Genomic DNA, 23082 nt, shown 5'->3' on the forward strand with positions numbered 1-23082 from the left:
AAAGAAAATGTAAAGAAAGGACTACTTGAGGATGTGAGGAAGCGATTTTGAGGTAACCAAATACCAGTAATAATGGGGACCCCTTTTGCCACTTGAGGCCTGGAAAGGGCACAGTGAAGGAAGTGTATCAGAAGGAAACATAGACACCCTCCTATTAGGATAATTTTCAATAAAGGAACTCTTTAGAAAGATGAGGGGAGCCTGAGTCCCTGTGGCTAGTAACAGCAGGTGTGTTACCCCCTGTACTCAGCGGGGCAAGGGAGGAGGAATGGTCACCAACTGCAAAGGAGAAGTCACGCGAAGAAGGCTGCCTTAGAGGACCTCTTACCTTATTTCAAGACGTACAGCTAGTTCGAGGCCACTCCAAAGGAAGGGAGTCCCAACCTTACCCTCCTTCCTCCTTTCAGGCTTCTGCTGATGCCATTGGCTGAACCCAACTAGAAGACGGAGGATTGGAGAGCCTTAGAGACGCAGGCTGCTGCCCACAGGACAGAGCTCCAGAGGGGGGTCGAGAGTGGAAATGCGTGAGGCCAGGGATGGGGGCAGGCGGGGAACAGCCTCTATCAGGAGTCGGCGAGAACCTCTCCGTTTCTGGCTACAGTAGCAGCGTGGCTGGTGGTGCCAATCGCTGAGATAGGAGAGAAGGGACAGCTGTGAGTTTGGGGAGAAAACAGTTTGACATGTGAGGGAGACATGATGAGATTTCCTTCCCCACCAGGCATGCTTTCCCCTAGAGGCTCCTATAATTCCCTCTTCATCATCTTAAATTGTTCAGGAAGTTTTTATCAACCAGATGACAAATGAAGCCGAGTTCATACTGGAGGTACATTTACAATGATTTATGTGTGGGGCGGGTTTAGGGAAAATGGGGAAATCGAGTAGAAATCATTCAGGCTAAGTGTATTACCAGTCCCTTGGCCATCTGGATTTGGGGCTGAGGTACACTGAAAACGGTTGCAGGCAGGGCTAAGAGCCAGGTAGCTTGAATTCTGCTAAACTGGCCATGGGATAGAGAGATTAAGAAAGGACTCAGTGACTGATTGGACATGGAGAATGAAAGTTGGGAAGAAGACAAAGTCTGTAAAATCAAGAGTGGTTTACAGCCCGGCCAGTGTGGCTCAGTTGGTTGAGTGTAATCCCATGTGTAATCCCATGCACCAAGAGGTCACGGGTTTGATTCCTGGTCAGGGCACATGCCTGGTTGTGGGCTCGATCCCCAGTGGGGGGCGTGTGGGAGGCAGCTATTCGATGTTTCTATCTCTCCTTCTCCTTTTTTCTCTCTAAAACCAATAAAAATATTTAAAAATTTAAAAAAAAGAATGATTTAGACAGATTAAGTTAGGTATAATTTACCTAATTCTTGGATTGTAGAATTGTGTGGCCAAATGAGGCTACTGTTAAGACGTTTAATGGTTATCTTGGGACATAGTGGAAAGAGCGTAGGATTGAAGTCCCACTCTGCTTTTCACTGGCTCCGTGAGGTTGGGCACGTGACCTGACTGCACACCTTAGGTCCCCCATCTATAAGTGGTGGAGCCTCCATAGTTGTTGGGAGGAGTAGCAAGGCCATCTACTAAATCACTAGTGCCATGCCTGGCACAGAGTAAATGCTTGTGAGAAATTTATTCATCCAAGATGAAGGTTGGCTCAAAATAGAAGTATGTTTGAGAAACATTTGGGTTCATGTGAAAATAAATATTGAGAAAACACAGGCAACACAATTTCTGGTGATCTATTAAGGGAAGAGTAGGGTATTGGAGGGGGGTGACCACAGAGTCTCCCTTCAAAGACAGTTGGTGAAGACACCCTAACTCCTTTCCCCTTTTCTGCTGAACAGATTATTCTGATATTAGTGTAGAGATTGGATATTGGGCTGGGTGGGCCACTGATTTGTCCCAACACATGTTGCATCCAGAGGGCCTTCAGGAAGGTAGAGAAGACCTACTGTGTGCTTACCCTGTGCTGTTAGCCCAACTTACCTCATCTCCACACAATGTCATGTGGAAACATGGTGTCTGAGGATCACTCTTGTTAGTTGTATCAAGTGCCCCTTATCCATCTTCCTTTCTTGTTACTTTAGAAAAAGCCATGGCATGGAGGAACACAGTTATAGGAACTGAAAATATACAGCGTAGAGGAGAGAAGACTTAGTAGGAGGTTGTGAGTCACCTTCAAGCATTTGAAGGATAGCTCACCTAGAAGGGATTAGATGGTCTGGGTGATCCCATGGGATAAAAATGAGGACTAGAGGGTGGAGTTGTACAAAGCTGAGTTTCACGCACTACAAGGAAGAGCTTTCTTATTACAGTAATAGCTGCTCATTGTGAAAATTCAAACAGCACAGAGAAGGGAAGTTAAAAATTGCCCTCCCACTTCTACTGCATTACTTTTCATAGTGAGCAGGCGTTTATGTATTCTTCCTGAAATCTGGTATGTTGGGTCTTTATACAGTGCAGGGGTTCTCAAACTTTAGCATTTATCAGGCTCCTCTGGAGAGCTTTTTACAGGCCCCGAGCAGCACTCCCAGGGTTTCTGAATCCATGGATTTGAGCTGGAGCCTGAGAATTTGCATTTCTAACACTTTAGTTCCTTTGTGATACTGATGCTGTTGCTCTTGGAGCTCATACTTTGAGAACCAGTGATACTCTCCTCTTTTTCAAAAAAATACGTTTTTATCGTGCAGGATACTCTATCCTCTTAAATGAATGTAGGGGCAGCCTATCGATGTTTCTCTCTCTTCCTCTCCCTTCCTCTCTCTAAAATAATCAATAAAAACATTTAAAAAATAATACAAATGGGGGTCTAAGAACTTGCTTTTATACCTACTATAATTATCATTTTTCTTTAGCTCATCCTCATTTTTGACAGCTCCTTATGTCCCCTATTAATAGACGTTTAAATTGTTTCCAGGGTTTTTGTGAGTGTGCTCTTGCCTTTACGAAAAAGAATGTTGAAATGGACTTTTTGTGTATGTATTTTGTAGGTGAGATAATCCATAAATTCTTAGAAGTTAAACTGTTGGGTAAAAGGGTAGATTTTGAAAATGGACAGATACTCATAAATTGTTCTAAAGAAGATTCAGCCAATTACTGTCCCACTAGAAGTGTATGACATTGTTATTTCCCCACACTCTTGCCTAAGTGGGTATTATCAAAAATTCGTTGTAAAATTGTATCTCAGTATTGTTTTGATTTGTATTTCCTACATTATTTGTGAGGGCAAAGGTTCATGTGCATTCATCTAATTTCTTTTTCCAAACTGCAAGTTTTTATTCTTTGCTTCATTGGAAAAGGGAGTAATATGAACAAAGGTGCCAAACCTTTATTTGAAGGGTTGCTAGTAGTGCTGTAGGATTGCAGCATCAGGGTTGCGATCAGGGAGGGAGATAAGGGGTTGGGGGTAGGGAGGTAGGGAGATTGGGAGGTAGGTAGGGAGGTAAGGAGGTAGGGGGGTAGGGAGGTAGGGAGGTAAGGAGGTAGGAGGTAGGGGGGTAGGGAGGTAGGGAGGTAGAGTTAGAGACTCAGGCAAGGCCAGAGCTTTGAGGTCCTGTGGACCAAATAAAGAGCTTGGGCTTCATTTCGGGCAGCAGCAGCATTGGTGGTGGTTAAGCGTAGACTGTGGCTCTCGGTGATTTTTACAGGGTGTGTGTGTGTGTGGCATGGCAGACTGTCCAGTTCTCCAAGTCTAATGTTTAATGTTCAAATCACTCATTCTTTCGGCCTTTCACCTTGGGTCTTAAAGCCACTTGTCCATGCTTATAAACAGGTAAACACAAGAATAGGCCAGGGACCTCAGCCAGCCTCTGGCGGGCATCACCTCTGAGGAAGGAGTTTCGCGGGACTGTGTGGGGAATGCGTTTGGTCGCTCTTCTCAATACTGCCCTGAGCCCTTCCTGACAGCAGTCATTAAGGTTGGTGGTTTTCCTGTTCTTTTAATTTGAGTGGCTTTCTGGGAAAAGCTATGGATTTCGGCCAATATGCTAATGATAACGGCATTACTTTGAAGGTCTGGTTAGCTCTGTGGAAAATCATATCATAGTTAACTGTCTCAGCAAATCAACAGCAGCCCCGTGGAGAAGAAAGTGACAGAGGGAGAGAAAATACACATACAGGGTGGCGCAACAGTTGTTCCTTTGAAGAATAATACGATAATTCATAATGATACAAGAATAAAGTCTGTTTTACGTTCTTACAACTGTAACCCTACTCTAGCCCCACCCTGTATATTTAAATTATTCAGAATTCAAAGAGAGGTGAGGGATTCATGTTTCAAAAAGAAGAGTCCATGTAATAATAATCACGGTTTGCTTGTAATTTTCCCTGATACGGGCTTAGCTTTGTAATTGGCATATTAGGGCTAAAATATGATAACTTTGCTTTTAGAATCAGGCCACCAGCCCTCTCTCTCCTGTGCCTGGTCTGCCGTCTTTCTGCTTCCAGGGTCCTGGCATGAGAGTGTGACCATTGGATTCCAACTTTGGCTTTTAGTGAACTCAGGGTGTGTAAGAGGTAGATGGACTGAGCATGTACCAAACATCAGGCACTGTGCTAGGCATTTCAGTTACATAATCTCAGTTAATCTTTCAGAGAATACTGTGAGATGGTAGCTTTCACTTTAAGAGAAAAAGCACCTGTCAGCAAGCTGGACTTTTTCTCCCATGGGTATTGTTGATAAAGCCAATAAGAGAGCCAGCTACTATTGCCAACTGAGCTCTTTCCTGCCATCATGAACTTTCTCATCGTCTTAGAGCACGTGAGGTTTATTTAAAGTGGTATTTAGTTCTTTATGTTAAGAACACTGAAGTGGACAAGCATACTTGTTGTTTATATTTCCCTTCCCAAACTTACCAACCCCGATTGTAATATAACTAATTAAATAAATCATGTAGGACTCCTGTACGTGAGCTCCCTGCAAAGTCCAAAGATCAAAGTTGAAAGAAGATATTAAGCTCTCTCCCCGGTCCCTGGGACACTGCGCCTGTGGACACAGCCACCACATTTATCCTGCAGGAGTCGCTCTTTAAGAAATAGGACCAAAGGTAAGCTCATCACCTCTGGAGGTTCATAGTCTTTGGAAACACTATTATTACTATTAGGTTATTTAAAGGAAAAGAGGGAGGGAAAAACAATACTAGAACAACCCCTCAATGATTGGTTTTCAACACATTCTTTGTAGCATTGTCCCCCCTTCTTGGAATTGCTGAAATAGTTTTGCAAAGAATTGCCTTCCAGGTCCAGGTCCCTCTTTCCTTTTTTCACACTGCATTTGAGCAGCTGGCACATTTGTTGAAGAATCAGCCGTGAAGTCTGTGGTTTCCTGTGCACATTTCTAATAATATTTATACAGGCTCTTATTTAATGAACCGTATAAATATTTATCATGAGAGCCATCTTTTGATGATGAATAGAGGCTAAAACCCAGTCCAGTTTACGCTGGGGACTTGGACAGGAGGCTTTTCTACCCTTTGAAGCATCTTGTGGGCTAAGTTAGGGATGGCTCAGAACTTGGGTTTCTCTCCAGTGTTTTTCTTTCTCTTGGTCTCCACAGTCCATGCCCTTATTTCTCTCTGCCTGACCACCCTCACCATCTCCCCATCAGTTTTTCTCTTTAGAGTATCACCTTTGCCTAAAAAGAATGACTTGGAACCATTCGTAAGTTGTGCTTTGGAGCCTCACTGACTCAGCCTCCAGTCCCAGCTTCTCTGTTTCTGTGCTCTGTGACCTTAAACAGCTTTATCGGGTGATTTGCATAGCAGAGCCTAATAAATGCTAGTTGTTGCTGCATTTATTGTTGATATTCTTATTGAAGAAGGGATCAAAGGGTGTGGTTCTCAATTTTAGGTTGGTGTTGTGGAAGGAGCCCTAAGACTTGCCTTAAGAGGCTGGGGTTCAAATATGGGTGCTGCTGTTTACTCTTCGTGTGACTTGGGGCAAGTTTCCCCATCCCACTGAGGTGTCAAATGGGGATATTTTTACCGACTTGGTTGGGTTTTAGTTGGAAGAGGTTAACATGTGTGAAAGTGCCAGACACACAGCAGAACCCTAATCCTTTTTTAAAAAATTAGAAAAGGGAATATTGTTTTCCCTCTCGCAGTGGCTTTATTTTTTGAGCCCCAGAGGAATACAGTTTGGGTTCCAGGACGCAGCAGATAGTACTTAGGACCCAGGAACAAAGGGCACAGAGTAGTGAGCCGGCAGGCGAGGAAAACCCTCTGGTGGAGTTTTTGTAACTCACAGGGTTGAGTTTCAGGGAAGCTGCCCAAGGGCTTGAACTTTTCTGTTTCCCTGCTTTCAGGGTCTAGGTCTGGAAACAATCAAAAGAGATCACTTAAAACTATAATAATGGAAAACGTGGTGAACCTGAAATATTTAATTAGGATCTATTTCTTAGAAAAACATGAACTGGGAGGTGTGTGTGAGCCATGCTGGGAAGGTAGGACACCTTGTTCCTGTGGGTTTGTGCCTTCCTGACTGATCCTTGGTCACGGACTAGAAATCATGGTTTGCCAGAGAAGGGCAGCGTGGTGCTGGGGAAGGGTAAGTCTCTGAAGGTGGACAGCCCGAGTTCTGAATTAGCCTGTCTTAGCAGGGTCCTTGGCCAGCAGACATTTAATAAATGGAGGGGTATCAGGCAGAGTAGCGTCCTGAGAAAACTGCCAGGGACTATGGAGCCAGAGGGAATTGGATCACTCTCAACTATGACTTACTTACTAGCTACATGTTAACTTTACCTGTTTACGACTCATTTTCCTCAGATTATCTTCAGGGGTTAGTGTCAGAATTCAAAGTGATAATGTAAGCAAGCTGCTCAGCACAGCATCAGATCCACAGTCAACATGGTACCTTTGATTTTTTTCCCTAAAGATAGGTGTTAAAGGTATCCACTGAGCCACACAGAGACATGTCTGGTTCCTGCTTTGTGCCAGGCACTGGGCTGGCTCTAGGGGTACCCCTGGTAGTAGTGGAGTGAACTGTTTAATGGTGAAGCTCCACTCTCCATGCGAGGTGGGGGCTCGCCTGAAGGGTGCGCTCTTTCCTGTTTAGCAAAGAGGTAGATGCACACAACAGAACTGGGGTAAGCCCTGGATCAGCTGCAGAGTGGAAATCCGCCTCCTTGGATTTTACTGGAAATAAATCAGGATGTCTGGATGGTGGGTGGTAAGATGGTGTACTCCCTGCAGAGGAAGAGAGAGTCAAAAGGGAGGAGGAACCCAGGTGTGAGGAGGTGGGCCATCCCCTGGCAGGGGAATCTTTCTTGTCATTGGGGCTGGTAGGAGTGAAGAGAAGTTGGGTGGTGGCTAAACCAGGTCTGTGTAAGCAAGAATGTTTGTATAGTTTCTTCATTTTCTATTTCCTTGTTTCTCCCTGAAGTGCTTAGAGTAGTCTTTGGAATGTTTTAGCCAAGGGCAGAGAGTTGCTGATATGCTAAGATCAGTGTTAAGGAACCCCTGGTGCCCTTCACTGAGAGGCAGTGGGAAGCTAAGAGAAGGAAGCCCAAGTAAAGTAAGAAGATTGTGTGTGGGGTGAGCTGTAGGGAGGTTGAACAGCTAGCGTGGCCAGCCTTCCTCCTGTTTGAAAATAAAGAAACTGAGGAAGCTCTGAACTAGGGCACTGTCCTATTTTGCCCATCATTGTTTCCTGAGCTCTGAGCAGGGCGCCTGGCACAGTCTGCATTGCCTCAGATCTCAGATGTCATTCGTTGCAAGATGCATCATTATTTCTTATACCACTCAGAAAGAAGGAAAAAGCTACCAACTAATTGTATGATGCCATTGATCACTAGATTCACTCTGATTTTGGAGAAGATAAATGTGAAAAAATGAGTGTCCTAGAATTAATAAAATGTAGTTATAAGCATCCAATAAATATTTGTAATTGGATGAATGAAGCACGCGGAGATTGGAATGAAGACAAAACACTAGTGCATTTCAGTACAACTTAGGAATGCAAACTATATTAAAACACGAACCTGTTCATACTTATTTTCTATTGATTCACTGATTTAGTCATTCATTCAGAAAACATTTATTGAAAACCAATTATGTGCCAGATACTGTGCTAGGAGCTAAATGCAGAAATCAATAGTTCCTTTTTTCGGATTCAGGCCTGCAAGGGAGACAGACACAAACAAAAAGGTCACAATTCTGCATGGTAAATAGGGACACAGTACCGTGGTGGCACCAAGGGACAAAGAAAGGCAAGGAAGTCTTCCCTGAAGTGGTGATGGTTGAGCCGGGTCTTAAAGTATGAGTCCCTGGTCACCAGATGGAAGAGAGGAAGCCGTTAGGAAGGCAAGAACAAGTCCAAAGTGATGGGCAGTCGGGCAGCGGGGGGATGCGCTCGGAAACTGATGAGGAGTTTTGGGGTGTCTTGAGCTGGGTGTGAGAATGGGCAGGACAGGGTGGGGCAGGGCTGGACAACAGGCAGAGAGAAGCTCCTGGAGGCCTGAGATGTGCTGAGGGCCTCAGGCTGTGTGTCAGCCCTAAGCCAAGGGTTCTCAGCCTTCCTGAGTCCTGAGGGACGGCCTGGCAGCGGGACTGCTGTGGGTGGGGGCATGGGGGACGGCCTGGCAGAGGGACTGCTGTGGGTGGGGCCATGATGGTCTTTGCTTCAAACTGAGAAGCTCTGCTTCATCCGCTTCATTTACATTTTCTGAGTAATGGCTGGGAGAGGAGGTATCACTGTTGAATGAATGAAGTATTGTATGGTGTGGATACTGGTGCGGCTGGGTCTGTGGAGCTCCTGGCGGGTGGTGAGTGAGGGAGAGAAGGGGAGGAATCAGTGGGCTGGAGCCTGAGAGTTGTTCTCTGAGGCTCCGATGAACGTGGCAAATGTTCTTACTGCAGCTTGCCCTTTTCCTCTCCACCGGCCAGCGAGCCAAAGGGGGCAGGCACCGCCAGGAAATCACTGTGACGAAGTCAGAAGCAGTCACTTCCAATGAAGCTGTTTTTGCCCAGGAAGCAGTAACTAAACGTCTGCCGGCTGACTTCCTTTAAGTGTCCCCCAGTGTGGCTTTGCCCAGGAAACATTACCTCTTTGAAGTGGAAGGGTGCAGAAGGCTGCTGCCGTTGTTGGAATTGGACCTCTGGGCGCGGAGACCTCCTGAGCTTACCTGGGGACTGTAGCATGTTAACCAGCGAGGGCGTCTTGGGGGCTTGTTCTTGTTCTTCGAAAGCCCAGTCTGGAAAGTGAAAGCCTCTACGAGATTTCTGAGTCCTGTGGGCTGATCTGACCAAAGGGACTTAGAGTGGCAACGAAGGTGAAGGAATTCCTGCCTGTTCCAGTCAGATTTCCTTATAACTCACAAGGGGCCTGTAAGGAAAACAGATTCTCTGACAAATTCCTGATCCTGTCTCCCTCCAGGCTTCTTCCCAATTCCCAGTTTCTTCATTATGGGGCTGCAGTATGTTTGCCTTTTCTCCAAACCCATCCTGCCAGCTGTTAAGAAAGAGGCAGGAGCAGGAGACTCGGGAGCTCACAGATGTGGGACTGCGGGTGCCGGCTGCCCCCGAGGGACGCTGACGTCTTTAACTTCTCGGGACCTATTTCCCTATCGGTATAATGTGCATCATCATAATAAAGTGCATTTCCTGTTGTTAAGCATGTGGACTTAACATTAAGAGAAAAGTTACGTATCTCTTGGAGCCTCACCTTGATCACCTGTAACATAGAGATTTAAATATACTCAGCTTGGAGAGTCCTGGTGTGGAGTAGTGGGGAGGTTTGTGCTTTTCACAGTGCTTGGTATATCATAGGTGCTCAGGTAATTATTGGAATGAGTGATTGACTGGGTAGATGAAGTTCCTTTTCAGTATCATGCCCACTGCCCTTGTTTTGACAAATTCAATAAGAATAAATGCATATCTGTTACCTCCAGATTTGCAGTTCTCCTATAATCCTTGGTTTACCTTTATAGCACTTTTCACCTGATATCACGACTTTGCTTAAATAATTATATAGTTCATAAATGCTTAATGTCTGACTCCCTCCCAAGAATGGAAATTGCATGTCTGAGGCCATGCCGATGTGGTTCACCCAACCACCTAGCTCATGCCTGTTAGCATACTGTTAGCACTCAGCATTTTTGTTGGATGAATAAATAGTAGATGGCCACCAGTTCCTTAGCTCCACAACTTTCATTTCCACTTTCAGGAGGTCTCATGCCTGATTTTGCAGACCCTCTTGGTCTTCATGTGGTTTTTGCCTTTGACCACCGCAGGTGGAGGGAACACAATGCTTGGCGGAGATCAGGAACCAGGGCGCTACTATGTGGGTGTGGACGTTGGGACAGGCAGTGTCCGTGCGGCTCTGGTGGACCAGCGGGGCATCCTTTTGGCTTTCGCAGACCAGCCAGTTAACAAGTGGGAGCCTCAGTTCAACCATCACGAGCAGTCGTCCGAGGACATCTGGGCCGCGTGCTGTGTTGTCACAAAGGTAAGACCACACCTATGGGTTTCCCTCCTTGTATGTGCTTCCCTGCTTCTACCTGCTGAGTGTGTGCCATGTGTCCACCTGGTGCCAGACACAATGTTGGTGTAACTTTAGACACAGGCCTGGTCTTTCAGGAGCTAACAGTCTAGTAGAGACAGAGACCAATAGACAGCCAGAAGATGACATGATAGGTGGTGGAGTGAAGTGACTATGGCTGGAGCCGAGGGAAGACTAAACTCCAACGGGCTTAGAGTAGACAGGACAGAGGATGGGAACATGTAGACATAGGATGGTCAGGTGTGACTTGAGGTGGAAGAAGTCACTGATGATCATAGCTAACATCTACTATGCCTTCATGTATGCCCAGTGTGGTACAAAGTGTGTTGATGTGGGTCATGGCGTTGAATCTTCACAACAACCCTATAAAGCTAGTAAGTACTGTTACTGCCCCCATATTATTGAGGAAGAAACAGAGGCACAGGAAGTTTAGGTAACTTGCCAAGTCCATGCAGTTAGTAATAGCAGAGGCAGGACTGGAACCTAAGCAGTCTGATTCCAGCACTGTACTGTTGGTCACTGGACTGTCCTACCTTCCAAGCAGACAAGTGAGGGGAACCTTGGTTTGTTCAGAGGGAACAGCATGTGCAAAGGCACCGTGGCATGAGAACATGGTATGTTTTGAGGAAGCAAGGAAGTTGGGCAAGTGTAGAGCATCTCTGAATTGTACCAGACAGATGTTCGTCTCAAGTGGCCTTGGATGGGAGTCAGCTTGCTGGCTTGGGGAAGGAAGCGATGCTGGCCAAGACTTGTTCATTTTTAGTTTCACTTGACTATTCAGTTTTACATCCTGGTGATCAGAAACGACAGAGATTCTTTTCTCCTTTTTTTCAGAGGGAAAAATGAAGTCCTAGGTTCTAACCTCTTCTCCTCCTGGTTTAGTTCCTTAAATATTCATGAAGGGCTTGGTAATTTGCAGATGGACAATTCACCATTCTGTCCGTATTGATCAGCCTGTTTAAACTTTAATGAGCTCTGAGCTACTGTTAGTGCCCCGGGAGAAGAAGGCAGGGAGGGGAGGTGGGGGCGGGCGGCACTGGAGCAGTACATAGGAATAAAAGAGGGGCGCGTCTTCTTCTGCCTGTTTAATTTTCCTCCTCCTTCCCCCCTCTCAGCCCCACCTTGGTGAGAATCTTACTCAGTGCCCTTGGGTCTCCTTTGTTCTTCTAACGTATAGCCTTTCTTGCCATTAAGGAAATTGTCAAGAAGAAAATATAATCCCCTGATGAAAAGCTACTTTAAAAAACGTCTGCTCTAAGTACAGCTTGGTTTAATGGTAGATTTTTAATCATTTCCCAGTGGTGACCTACCCGTTATCTGTTTGAGTCCCTTAGCCACAAGAGTGCTGTGGGCATTGTCCTTAGTGAGGCTGTCTCACTGTAGCAAACCCCGATACAGCTCTTGGGCCTTAGGCTTTCCTCTCCTTAAGGAAGGAGGCATTTTTCTATTAGAGAGGTAGCACACCGCAGAGCACAGATTCTGGAGCTGTACGGTCAGCCCAGTTCCAACATTTATTAGCTTGTCATCTTGGACAAGCTGCTTGAGGTTTCTTGCCTGAGTTTCCTAATCTGTAAAATGGGAATGATCATTGTTCCTGTCTCTCTAGGTCTGTTGTAAGGATGAGATGAGTTCATGCATAGAAACTGTCATAACAGTGCCTGGAAATGAGTAAGCACCTTGCTTCCTATTGTTATGATGATGATGAGGATCGTGATGGCAGAAATGAGGGGGATGAATTTCTAAGATAGAATACATCGAAAAGCCAAAGTCATACGAATATTTACTCCCTTTCTGGTTAGGATTCTTTCTAGTAAGATTTAGAGAAGCACTGAGCTAGGGCCAAGTGCAACAGAAAATTCATTTGACCTGTCTTGTTTTCTCAAGGATGTTAGAAAGTTAAGAGCTTGAGAGCAGTTGTACTAGGTCCTTTTCCCAAAGTCGTTCACTTGGTTTTCCCCAAGGTCAAGTTAATAAAACAAAAACAGTAACTACAAGATGGTGATGAGGGTAACGGCAGCTAACATTTCTTAGGCAGTAATCCTGTTCCAGGTCAACTGTGCTGAGCACTTTATAGCCGTCACTTCGTTTTATCTGTGTGACAACCTCTTCATGTAGTTTTTTTATTCTCTCTGGTTTGGAGCTGGAAGAAACGAGCTTCCACGAGGTTAAGTAAGGAGCCCAAGGTCACATGACTCATATGCATCCCATCCCCAGCCCGTGCTCTGCCTTTTGCCCTTCTTTTCAGCCTACTCTTTCCCTGCTTGGAAATTGTATTAAGCAACCTGAAGTGTTTTGAATTTGCCACTCACTATGTGGGGAACCTTGTTACCATGATTGTTGTACTAACTATACTGAATTATAAGTGCCCCTACCTGGCTGGCTGCTCATGTGGAAAATGTGTGTCCCCTGAGCAGGGATCATATCTGTATTTCCCTAGAGTTCCTCACTTGTAATATGCTAGTTTCATATTTGTTGAGTTCACGAATGAATGAAATGTCTGTTGTTTTCATTATCTGGAATGTTCTTCTCTCACCTTCTTTACCTGCCCAAGTCCTTGGTACTGTATGAGGTTAGCTTAAGTATTACTTCCTCCTCGGAGCCTTCTTTGGTGACTCCTGATAGTCTCTGCCCTCACCTTGCCACCCTCAGAGGAAAGAGAGGGTGAGAAGCCCCTCTCTGCTGTCCCTAAGCCTGCCATTTTCACATGTATCATTACCTGGCCCTTATCAGATTGCATTCAAACTGGCTACTTGTTCAGTTCCTTTTAAACCAGGAGCTGAGCTCTTGGAGAGAATTGTCCTGCTATCCCTCACATCTAACACATTGCCTGGCACAGATTTGGTGCTCAGTAAGTGGTTGTTGAATTAATGTCACGTAGAGTTAAAAACAGACAATTAAAAAACCTTCTGGCATCCCTCATTTTAGTTAAGTGTCACAGTAACTCTGTGAGATGGACTGCCATTCTTTTTATTTGACACATGAAGATACTGAGGCTCTGAAACTTACAAGTATTGGAGACAGGACTAGACCCTCAGTGAGATGGCTGTGAATCCCCTTCTCTGGTCTCTTCTCCACTGCTCCTAAAACTGGCAGGTCTATATTGGGTCAGTACCCACACATCTAAAAACTTCTACGGCAACATGTAACTTGCAAAGGTATATACTGTTCCTGATTTTAAGGGATTATATAATGTTTTTTGGAGGCACAGATCTTAATCACCAACAAGGTAAGAACATTGCAAGTATGTGTATGGTTAGTACCAACTTTCATTAGGAAGAAGAAAAGCTGGAGATATCATATGTGCCATGCTCTTTGCTAAGCTTGGAGCGTTTATAGGAGAGGTATACAGCAAGTTCTCTGCCCCTAAGGATGAAATTATTCAGTTGCATGGAAAAACCAGCACCTGTGAAGCCAGTGAAAGACGATTTTGTTTTGAGTTGCACTGGCTAATGAGTAGTGAGTGAAGCGAGAGAGAGCAGTAGAGGGAGTAGCTCACATGGGATTGAGCAGTAATGTTAACCTCTTATATTCATAGAACCTGTGTGGTTTACAAAGCATGTTCATATCCATATTTTAAAAGATGTTAAACCATTTATTTAAAATTTATTTTTCACTTAACAGTTGGCATGCAATATTATATTAGTTCCAGGTATACAACATAGCTATTAGACACTTCTATACCTTACTAATCGCTCACCCCCGTACGTCTAGTACCCATCTGATACCATACATAGTTATTACAATACTATATTCCCTATGCTTTACTTGTACCCCTTTGACTATTTTTTATAACCAGCAATTTGTACTTTTAATTCCTTTCACCTTTTCACTCATCCCCTCACCCACATTCCTGTCCATTTGATTGTCATACAGGGTGGGATTGGGAAGAGGTGGTTAGTCCCACTTAACCTTTGAAAAGAAAAACTGATACCAGAGACTTCAGTTACTTCCCCTCAGTCACCCAGGAAATAGGTGATAAGCCTGAAATCAGATAGGATAAATCTCTGCATCTCTCCAGATGTCTCCATTTCCAACACCACACACCCTCATCTTTTGTCTAGATTAGTGTGAGAACCTAACTGATTTCCTCATATATGCCCTTTCCCCTCCAATCCATTCTTGTTCTTGGAGCTGAAATGAATTTTTTTTTTTTTTTTAATGCTAACCTGATCATGTCACTCTTGCTTACGGCTCTTCAATAGCATCACGCTATCATTTGGATAGAACTCAGAATCATTAACATGGCCTTCAGGCCCTTCATGGTTTGGTTTTCAACCTCCTTTCCTGGCTCATCTCATGATGCCTCCAGCTTTGTATTCCAGCCACACTCTCCTGTCATGTCCTCAAGCAGGCAAGGTCCCCTCCAGCCTCAGAACTTTTACACACATTTTTTCTTCTTCCGGCCCACTGCCAACCTATTTAAGTCCTGTTCATCCTGAGATCCCCACTATCCAGTACAGGAGTCACTAGCCACATGTGGCTATTTAAATTAATTAAAATTAAATACAATTTAAAATTTGGTTTCTCAGTTGCACTAGCTATAATTCAAGTGCTCAGTAGCTATTTGGCTGCTGGCTGCTGTATTAAACATCACAGATACAGACCATTTCCAGCGTTGCAGAAAGTTCCATTGGCTAGTACTGCACTGAATCTTAGTTCAAAAGTTAGTTCTTTAAGGAGGAAACCTTTTCTTGCCCGATACTACTTCCAAATTGAGTCCTGTTTTACTTGCTAAGTGTTCTCACAGTGTCTTGTACTTTTCCTTTATAGAACTTCACGTGGTTGATGAATCGTTCACTTTTTTATTAATATCAAATAATCAAATCATTCTACAATCAAATTAAACAACAAAATAAGTAATAAAATCATTCATTTTTGGGGGGGGTAATTTCTGTCTTCCCTATTAGATTTTACATTTCAGGAGAATAGAACTATAGTTTGCTGCCCCAGGCCCTAACTTACAGTAGACTCAGGAGTGATTAAAGAAATTGGGACCTCCCTACTTCCAAGCATTGGAGGAAGTTTGAGGAAAGATGTAGGGCTAAAGGTGACTCTGGAGAACTCTTAAGAGAGGACATTCAGAACTGGGGGAAAGCGTGGACAGAAGTGCTGAGATGGTAATGTCACGGAGCCAGCCCTGGCTGGAGCAGATGGTTTCCAATAGTAGGAAGAAGGGACACTGGAGTTGATGGTAAGGGCACACCTGGGTAGCCGGTTCTGAGGCCAATAGGGAGGTTTTCTAGAATCATCTGAGTTTTAGAGTGACCGGCAGCAGATTCAAGATGGCTCGCAGGGAGCAGAAACTAAATTCAAGGATGCCAGTTAGAGGCAGCATGACTCTTCTCATGAAGTTCTGGAGGCTGAGATTCCTTTGAGCTATAAGCTCTGGGGGGCCTGTGTCCTTCATGCTGGCACATACAGGCACTTAATAATATCTGTTTAATAATGAATGGCTGGATTAGAATGCTGGCCTGGGAAAAATAGGAGGGACAAGATTGAGGGACTTTGGAAGAAAGATCTAACAGGACTTGGTGACTGGAGAGAGACGGGGTCAAGGCAGTTTCAGAGTTTCTGTTCTTGGAAAACTGTTCGGCCTACATTTTCCCGCCTTATCTTCAAGGGACAGTACCACACCTAAGCGAGGATGCTGTGTAGGGAATGGTCCAGGATTGGCTTTGTTCATTTTACCAGTCCCTAGAGGAGATTTTGTCAAATCGAGAGCCTGCAGAGGCCTCGCAGGTAACAGACACCCACACGAGCTGCATTAGTCTCATTGCTGTTCCCACCTCTGGGCCTTTGCACTGGCTATTTTCCTTCCTGGAACACTTTCTCCAGATTTCCATAAGGTCAGCTCCTCATGTCCTTCAAGTGTTTCCTCAAAACTCACCTTTTTAGCAACCACCTCTTCCTTCTCCAGCAGTTCTAATCCCCGACTTACCACTTTCTTGTGTACTATACATACAATATATAATTTATTTGGTTTGTTAGCTGTTATCTATCCTTACTAAAATATAATCTCCAAAGAGCAAGGAATTAAAAAATATATTTTGCTTTCCATTGTTTCCCAAGTACCCAGAAGAGTTCACAGCCTGACCCTAGAAGGGGCTTGATTATATTTGCTGACTGATTGAATGAGTGAGTAATTGAATTTTGTGTGCAACAGGGAGTGATGGGCCTGAGGGAAGCAGGGATTGCATAACCCCACCATGTCCCCAGAGCTGACAAAGGCATTCACATCAAGATTTAAAAGAACATAGGACCAGCCACACAGAGCTCTCTTGCAAGCTGGATTCTGTCTGTGAGGCCCCAGGCTCTGACCCTATCTCCAAACAGAGCTAAAGATAAAACCAGGTATGCCTCTGACCTTCCAGTTCTTAGTTCTGAAACCACGTCTCCCCACCCAATATGGCAGAGCCTGCTGATCTAAAACACATGCTGGACTGATCTGGTTCCCATAGCCAGAACAAAGCGAGGCACAACCCCTTCTCCAAATATTTGTTTGCTGCCCCATAGCTACGGGTTGACAGTTGCTAGACATGGACCAGGTTACCAAATGAAGCTGTAGAAATCTCCTTCTCTGGAAATTCTTTAGAAGAGCAATGTGCTTTCTCTCTAGCCAGGGAAATTCCCTTGATGCCAAGTTGTTGGGGTGAGTTTACTAGACTGCTTTCTTCTTCCATTAATAACAGCATAGAAAAGAATCCTCAGGTCAGCAGGTCACATCCCAGGGGCCTTCTGGGTAGTGTGACCCTGATGGCCCTGGTTTTGGGCTGGTGTAGATGGAGGTGGGGGCTGTGGAGTGGGGTGGTCTTGCTCGTGGATAAGCGTGATCCTAAGGCATTTCCATATAAGAGAGGGGAAATAATAGTGGCCACCCAACAAATCAGGTTTAAATGCATATCAGTTATTCTTCCAGTTCCTGGTGATAGGTTTCTATTTTAGAGATGGAGACACTGAACCTTTGTGACTGAAAGGCCACGATTAGAATATGAAACTCTTCAGAGGGCATTCATAAAATAGATTGAAGAGAGTATTTTCTTTGCTCCTCCTGGAAGCTTACTCCCACCATGATTCTTAGGAAGATTTGAGTATACCCAATCTTTTTTTTTTTTTTTTTTAATGTCTTTTGATTTTAGAGAGATGAAGGGGGAGGGAGAGAGAGAGAGAGAAGCATCAATGATGAGAGAGTCATTCGTCCGCTGCCTCCTGCCCTACTGGGTGGGGATTGAGCCCACAACCCGGGTATGTCCCCTGACCGGGAATCGAACCATGATCTCCTGGATCCTAGGTCGATGCTCAGCCACTGAGCCATGCCAGCTGGGCTATCCAGTCTTTTTGCTCACTCTCCCTTTGCCTATCATTTATATATGTGCTTATATGACACAGAGAGCATACTAGGCTTTATACAGAAAAAAGATTCTATTGAACAGTCAGTTAATGAGTCATTGAGTGGGTTTTCCATCCTTTACATTTATTTCCTATAAAGGCTGACTGGTTCAAAAGCACTTGCAAACCGATTGACTCCTTTGAGCCTCACCTAGGAAACTGAGGCTCAGAAAGGTAATGAGATTACTGCAGAATTAAAGGGACTCATAAGTGGTGGAGTTGGAACCAGAATGTGGCTCTTTGGACACCACATTCCATATTCATCTCTACTCCAAAGCTGCCTTATAGTATTGAGTTAATTGAGTCTTCTATGTTTTCTCACCCAGTTCCTCCTCTGACTAGTTGCAGGCCAGTGAGAGATGGGCTTACCCAGGTCTGGCCTGCGCTCTCTGGTCACAGAGGCCAGTAGGGCCACAGGGCAGGTAGAAGTTAAGGCTGGCTTATTGATTCATTGATTTATGTCCCCAAAATTCAACGAAGATTTGAGGCAGCTAATTATTCTAATCATGGCTGCTCTTTGTCGGGCTAATCACACCTTATTTTGCTGCATTTTATAACATCCTTAGGAGATGTAGGTGTAAGTAATAGCTTTGTTCAACCACGGATCCTGTTTTACTGGCTTCCCAAAGTCACATGACTAGTAAATGGCAGAGCCAGGTTTCAGACTCATGCTGTACCCAACACCATTGATCTTTACTACTGTGCAGGGATTTCCAAGCCAAGAGGGAAGGACATTCTGAGCAGAGGAAGCTGTGCCTGTAAATGCAGTGGAGATGCGATCCAGCAAGGCAAGAGGGTGGTTCGTGTGGCTGGGATTGTGTAACCTGCCCTCAGTCGCACAGCCAAAGTGGCAGACCTAGGTTTTGAAACCAAGTGTTTGTGACTTCTTGTCATGAGGCCATGCTGCCTGGCAGGGAATTGGGCTTTGTCCTCATGCTTTGGTAAATCTAGATCGATCAGTGTAGTAAAGGCGTACAGGGCATTCACCTGGTGCTGTGGGGCAAAGGCATCACCAGAGGTCACAGATGGGTCACTAGCAAATGTTCTCCCCTAGAGCACATGCCCTCTCCACAGGGCGAGCCTCTTGGGCAACGAGAATCTGTGATGACATGGACGGGCAGTGTGGCCGAACAGAACTCAGGCTCCGAGTTTGAATTCTGGCTCTGCCATCTACTGGCTGTGTGATGAGCAATACTTGCTCCCACCTTCTCTTCCCAATCATCCACTTATTTTTTATGAAGTAGAAATATTAAATGTATCTTCAGAGGGCTTTGTAAGGATTAAATAAGATAATGTATGTAAAGCACCGGGCACATAGTAGGTACTCAGTATATGGTAGCATCTTATTATTTATTGATTATTATTTGACCAATTGAATGTTTTTCTTTGTTGAAAATCTATAATTGTGTAGAGCCCCTATGTGAGAAACATGTTACATAGTAAAAAATAGAGTCCTATTTACGAGTCTGCTATTCTAAAACAGGCAAAAAGAAGAATTACACATTTTAAATGGGGATGGACTCTTTTGGGTTGACTTTTGTGGGACTTTAAAAGGTTATTATCATATCTGAAGTTAATGGGAAGCGGGAAACGTTAATGATTTTGCTCACTCATGCTTTTTCAAAAAAGGAAACCATAGAAACAAAAATAAAAAATAGAATTAATCAATAAATTTATTATTCTACAACTTAAAAAATTACATAATGAAGTGAAAAATCTCCAGTCTCCTCCAACTGCCACTTCTGCTCCCAGAGGCAACTACTGTTAACAATTTGCATAACAAAAAATTAGCTTTTTTGTTTTTTACCTTATTAATATATCATGGATATCTTTACATTTCATTTTTTATGAAATTATGGCAGAGCCAGAATTCAAACTCGGAGCCTGAGTTCTGTTCGGCCACACTGCCCGTCCAGCTTTTAAAACTATATTTAACAGTTTGAGGTATAATTTACACACCATAAAATCTATCTATTTTAAATGTGTAGTTTAGTGATTTTTATTAAATTTATATAGTTGTATAATCATCACTATAAACCAATTTTAGAACACTTCTGTTACTCTAAAAAGTTCCTTATACCTGTTTGCAGTCAGTCCACAGCCCATAGATAACTCCTTACCTGCTGTCCATATTTATAGTTGCTCTTTTTTAGAAATTTTATATAAATGAATTCATAGAAAATACATTTTTTTGTGTCTGACTTCTTCCATTTAGCATAATGTTTTTAAGTTTCATTCATATTGTTGCACATATGAGTAGTTTGTGCTTTTTTCTTGCTGAGTACTATTCCATTGTATGGATATACAGTGCCTTGCTTAACCATCTGGTTAAACCATGATGGATATTTGATTTGTTTCTAGTTTTGGGGTACTATGAGTAATGCGGCTACGACTATACACATACAGGTCTTTGTGCTGACATATTAATTTTTCTTGGGTAGATATCTAGGTGTGAAATTGTTGATTTGTATGGTAAGTTATGTTTAAAAATTGCCAAACATTTTTTTTCAAAATGGCTGTATTTTACGTTTCCACCAGCAGTGTATGAGGGTTCCACTTTTTCCACAATTTTCTAACACTTGGTCTTGTCAGTTTTTTGATTATAGCTGTTCTAGTAGGTATGTAGTAGTGTCTTGTTGTGATTTTAAGTTGCATTTCTTTAATTACGAATGATGTTAGCACATTTTCTTGTGTATATTCAAATCTTCTACCCATTTCATAATTGAATTATCTTTTTATTAAGTTATAAGAGTTTTACATACAAGCCTACTGTCAGATATATGATTCACAAATATATTCTCCCACTATGTAGCTTATCTTTTCATTTTCTTATGGTTTCTTTTGAAGAGCAAAATTTTAAAATTTTGAGGAAGTCAAATTTATTAATCTTTTAATGAGTTTTGCTTTTAAAGAAATCTTTGTCTAACCCATGATCACAAAAGATTTTCTCCTGTTTTCTTTTACAAGTTTTATAACTTTAATTCTTAGACTTAGTGATTTGGTACATTTTGAGTTAATTTTTGTATATGGTGTAAGTCTTTTTTTTTTTTTTTTGCATATGGGCATTTAGTTGTTCTACCACCACTGCCAAACTTTCCCCCCACTATCTTTCCCCCCACTGAATTGTCTTGGCTCCTTTATTCAATACCAATTGACCATAACGTTTTTTTGGGGGGGTTTATTTCTTATATTGCTATTCTGTTCTATTGATCTAAAAATTTATCATTATGCCAATACCACACTGACTTAGTAATGGTAGCTTTCCTAGTAAGTTTTGAAATCAGGTAGCATAACTTCTCCAACTTTGTTCTTTCTTTTCAAAAGTGTTCAGGCTCATTTATGCCCTTTATATTTCTATGTAAATGTTAGGAGCAGGTTGTCAATTTCTAAAATAATCTGCTGGGATTTTAATAGGGGTTGTGTAGAATCTGTAGATTAATTTGAGTTTGCCATTTTAACAGTGTTGAATTTTCCTTGTCATGAATATCCCTCATATTTCTCCGATTTATAGGGTTTTTTTATGTAGCAATGTTTTATAGTATATAGGGCATAGGTCTTAAACTATTTTTAATGAATTTATTCTGAGTATTGTAGTTTTTTGATGCTATTGTGAATGAAATTATTTTCTTCATTTCAATTTTGATAAGTTAGTTGCTCTTATATAGACATACCATTGATTTTTATATGTTAGTCTTGTGCCCTATGATCTTACAAAGCTTGCCTATTAGTTCTAGTATCTTTAAAAAATTTTTTTTTTTTTGGTAGATTCCTTAAGATTCTCTGTATTTGAGATCGTGTCATCTGCAAAAAAAGGCACTTTAACATATTTCTTTTCAAATTGTATGCTTCAAATTTCTTTTTCTTGCCTCACTGCATTGGCTAGAACCCCTACTGCAAGATTGAACGGAAGTGATGAAACAGTGTAGCCTTGCTTTGTTTTTATTAGGGGGAAATCTTTTTGCCATGCCAAGAAGTATGATATTACCTGCAGGTTCCTATAGATGCTCTTTATCAAGTTTTGGAAGTTTCCTTTTTTCCTGGCTTATTGAGTGTTTTGTGTTTTTTTTTTCTTCTTGGGCATCATTTGGTGATGCAGGAGATCATTTCGTATTTATTTGTACTTTATTCTGTTAATATGTGTAATACATTAATTGATTTATGGATATTAAACTATCCTCACATTCCTGGGGTAACCTTACATAGATATGGTGTATAATGCTGTTTTAATATATTGCAATATTGGTTTTTTACTTTTTAATTTTTCTTTTTAAAATATGTTTTTATTGATTTCAGAGAGAGGAAGGGAGAGGGAGAGAGAAAAACATCAATAATGAAAGAGAGCCATTGATCAGCTGCCTCCTGCACTTCCCCTACTGGGGATCGAGCCGTCAGCCCCAGCATGTGCCCTGACATGGGAATCGAACTGTGACCTCCTGGTTCACAGGTAGACACTCAAGCACTGAGCCACACCCGCGGGGCTGGTTTCTTAATATTTTGATAAGGATTTTTACAGTTATATTCATGACAGTTATTGGTCTATAGTAGCCTCCTCCCCCCCATGTCCTTTTTTTTTTTTTTGGCCTGGATATCATGGTAATACTGGCCATGTAAAATGTGTTGGAAAATGTTCTCTCATTTACTACATCCTGAACAAATTTGTGTAGGAATGTTACTGTTTTTTCCTTAATTTTTTTTTTTTTTTTTATGTGTGTGTGTGTGTATAATTTTTTCAGTGAAGCCATCTGGTCCTAAAGTTTTTTTAATTTTGGTGGGAATGTTTTAAGTACAATTTTGATTTTTCAAGAATAAATGCTTCTCAGTTTGTCACGCGGCTTTGGTCAATTTCTTTGTCCCCCCCAAATGGTTGTTTTTGATGATTTTTTTCCCCCAGTTTTGTCGTTTTATTTTGCTAAGAGAATTTGCTGACCTCTTCATACCAACACACCCAAAAGTTACTTCTCTACCTCTTTCTTTTTAATAGTTGTAGAGTATTTCATTTTACAGATGTACCATAATCTATTTATTAAAAATAGTTTTTCTAATTATTAAATATATTCTTGAGCAGTGCTGCAGTTAACCTTTGTCTACGGATAACTTTCTTTGCTTATGCTAATAATTTGCTAAGATAGATTCCTAGAAGTGGGATTGCTGGGCCAAAAATAATGCATGTCTTACACTTTAACAAATACTATATAATTATTTTTCAAAA

The 23082-nt window shown here is 42.6% G+C and overlaps 1 protein-coding gene across 1 annotated transcript in view; it reads left to right on the top strand.

Annotated features, from left to right (window-relative positions):
- FGGY (FGGY carbohydrate kinase domain containing) overlaps positions 1 to 23082 on the top strand; it is a 352569-nt gene that overhangs the window by 6253 nt on the left and 323234 nt on the right. Inside the window, exons 2-4 of the mRNA XM_016205908.2 lie at positions 3766 to 3910; positions 4889 to 5038; positions 10219 to 10433. Of these exons, the coding sequence (XP_016061394.2) occupies positions 10233 to 10433 (201 nt within the window). The 5' untranslated portion in view covers positions 3766 to 3910; positions 4889 to 5038; positions 10219 to 10232. The remainder of the gene's footprint in view (positions 1 to 3765; positions 3911 to 4888; positions 5039 to 10218; positions 10434 to 23082) is intronic.

Source organism: Miniopterus natalensis, chromosome 9 (assembly GCF_054644295.1).
Source record: "Miniopterus natalensis isolate mMinNat1 chromosome 9, mMinNat1.hap1, whole genome shotgun sequence".
Taxonomy (NCBI): Eukaryota; Metazoa; Chordata; class Mammalia; order Chiroptera; family Miniopteridae; genus Miniopterus; species Miniopterus natalensis.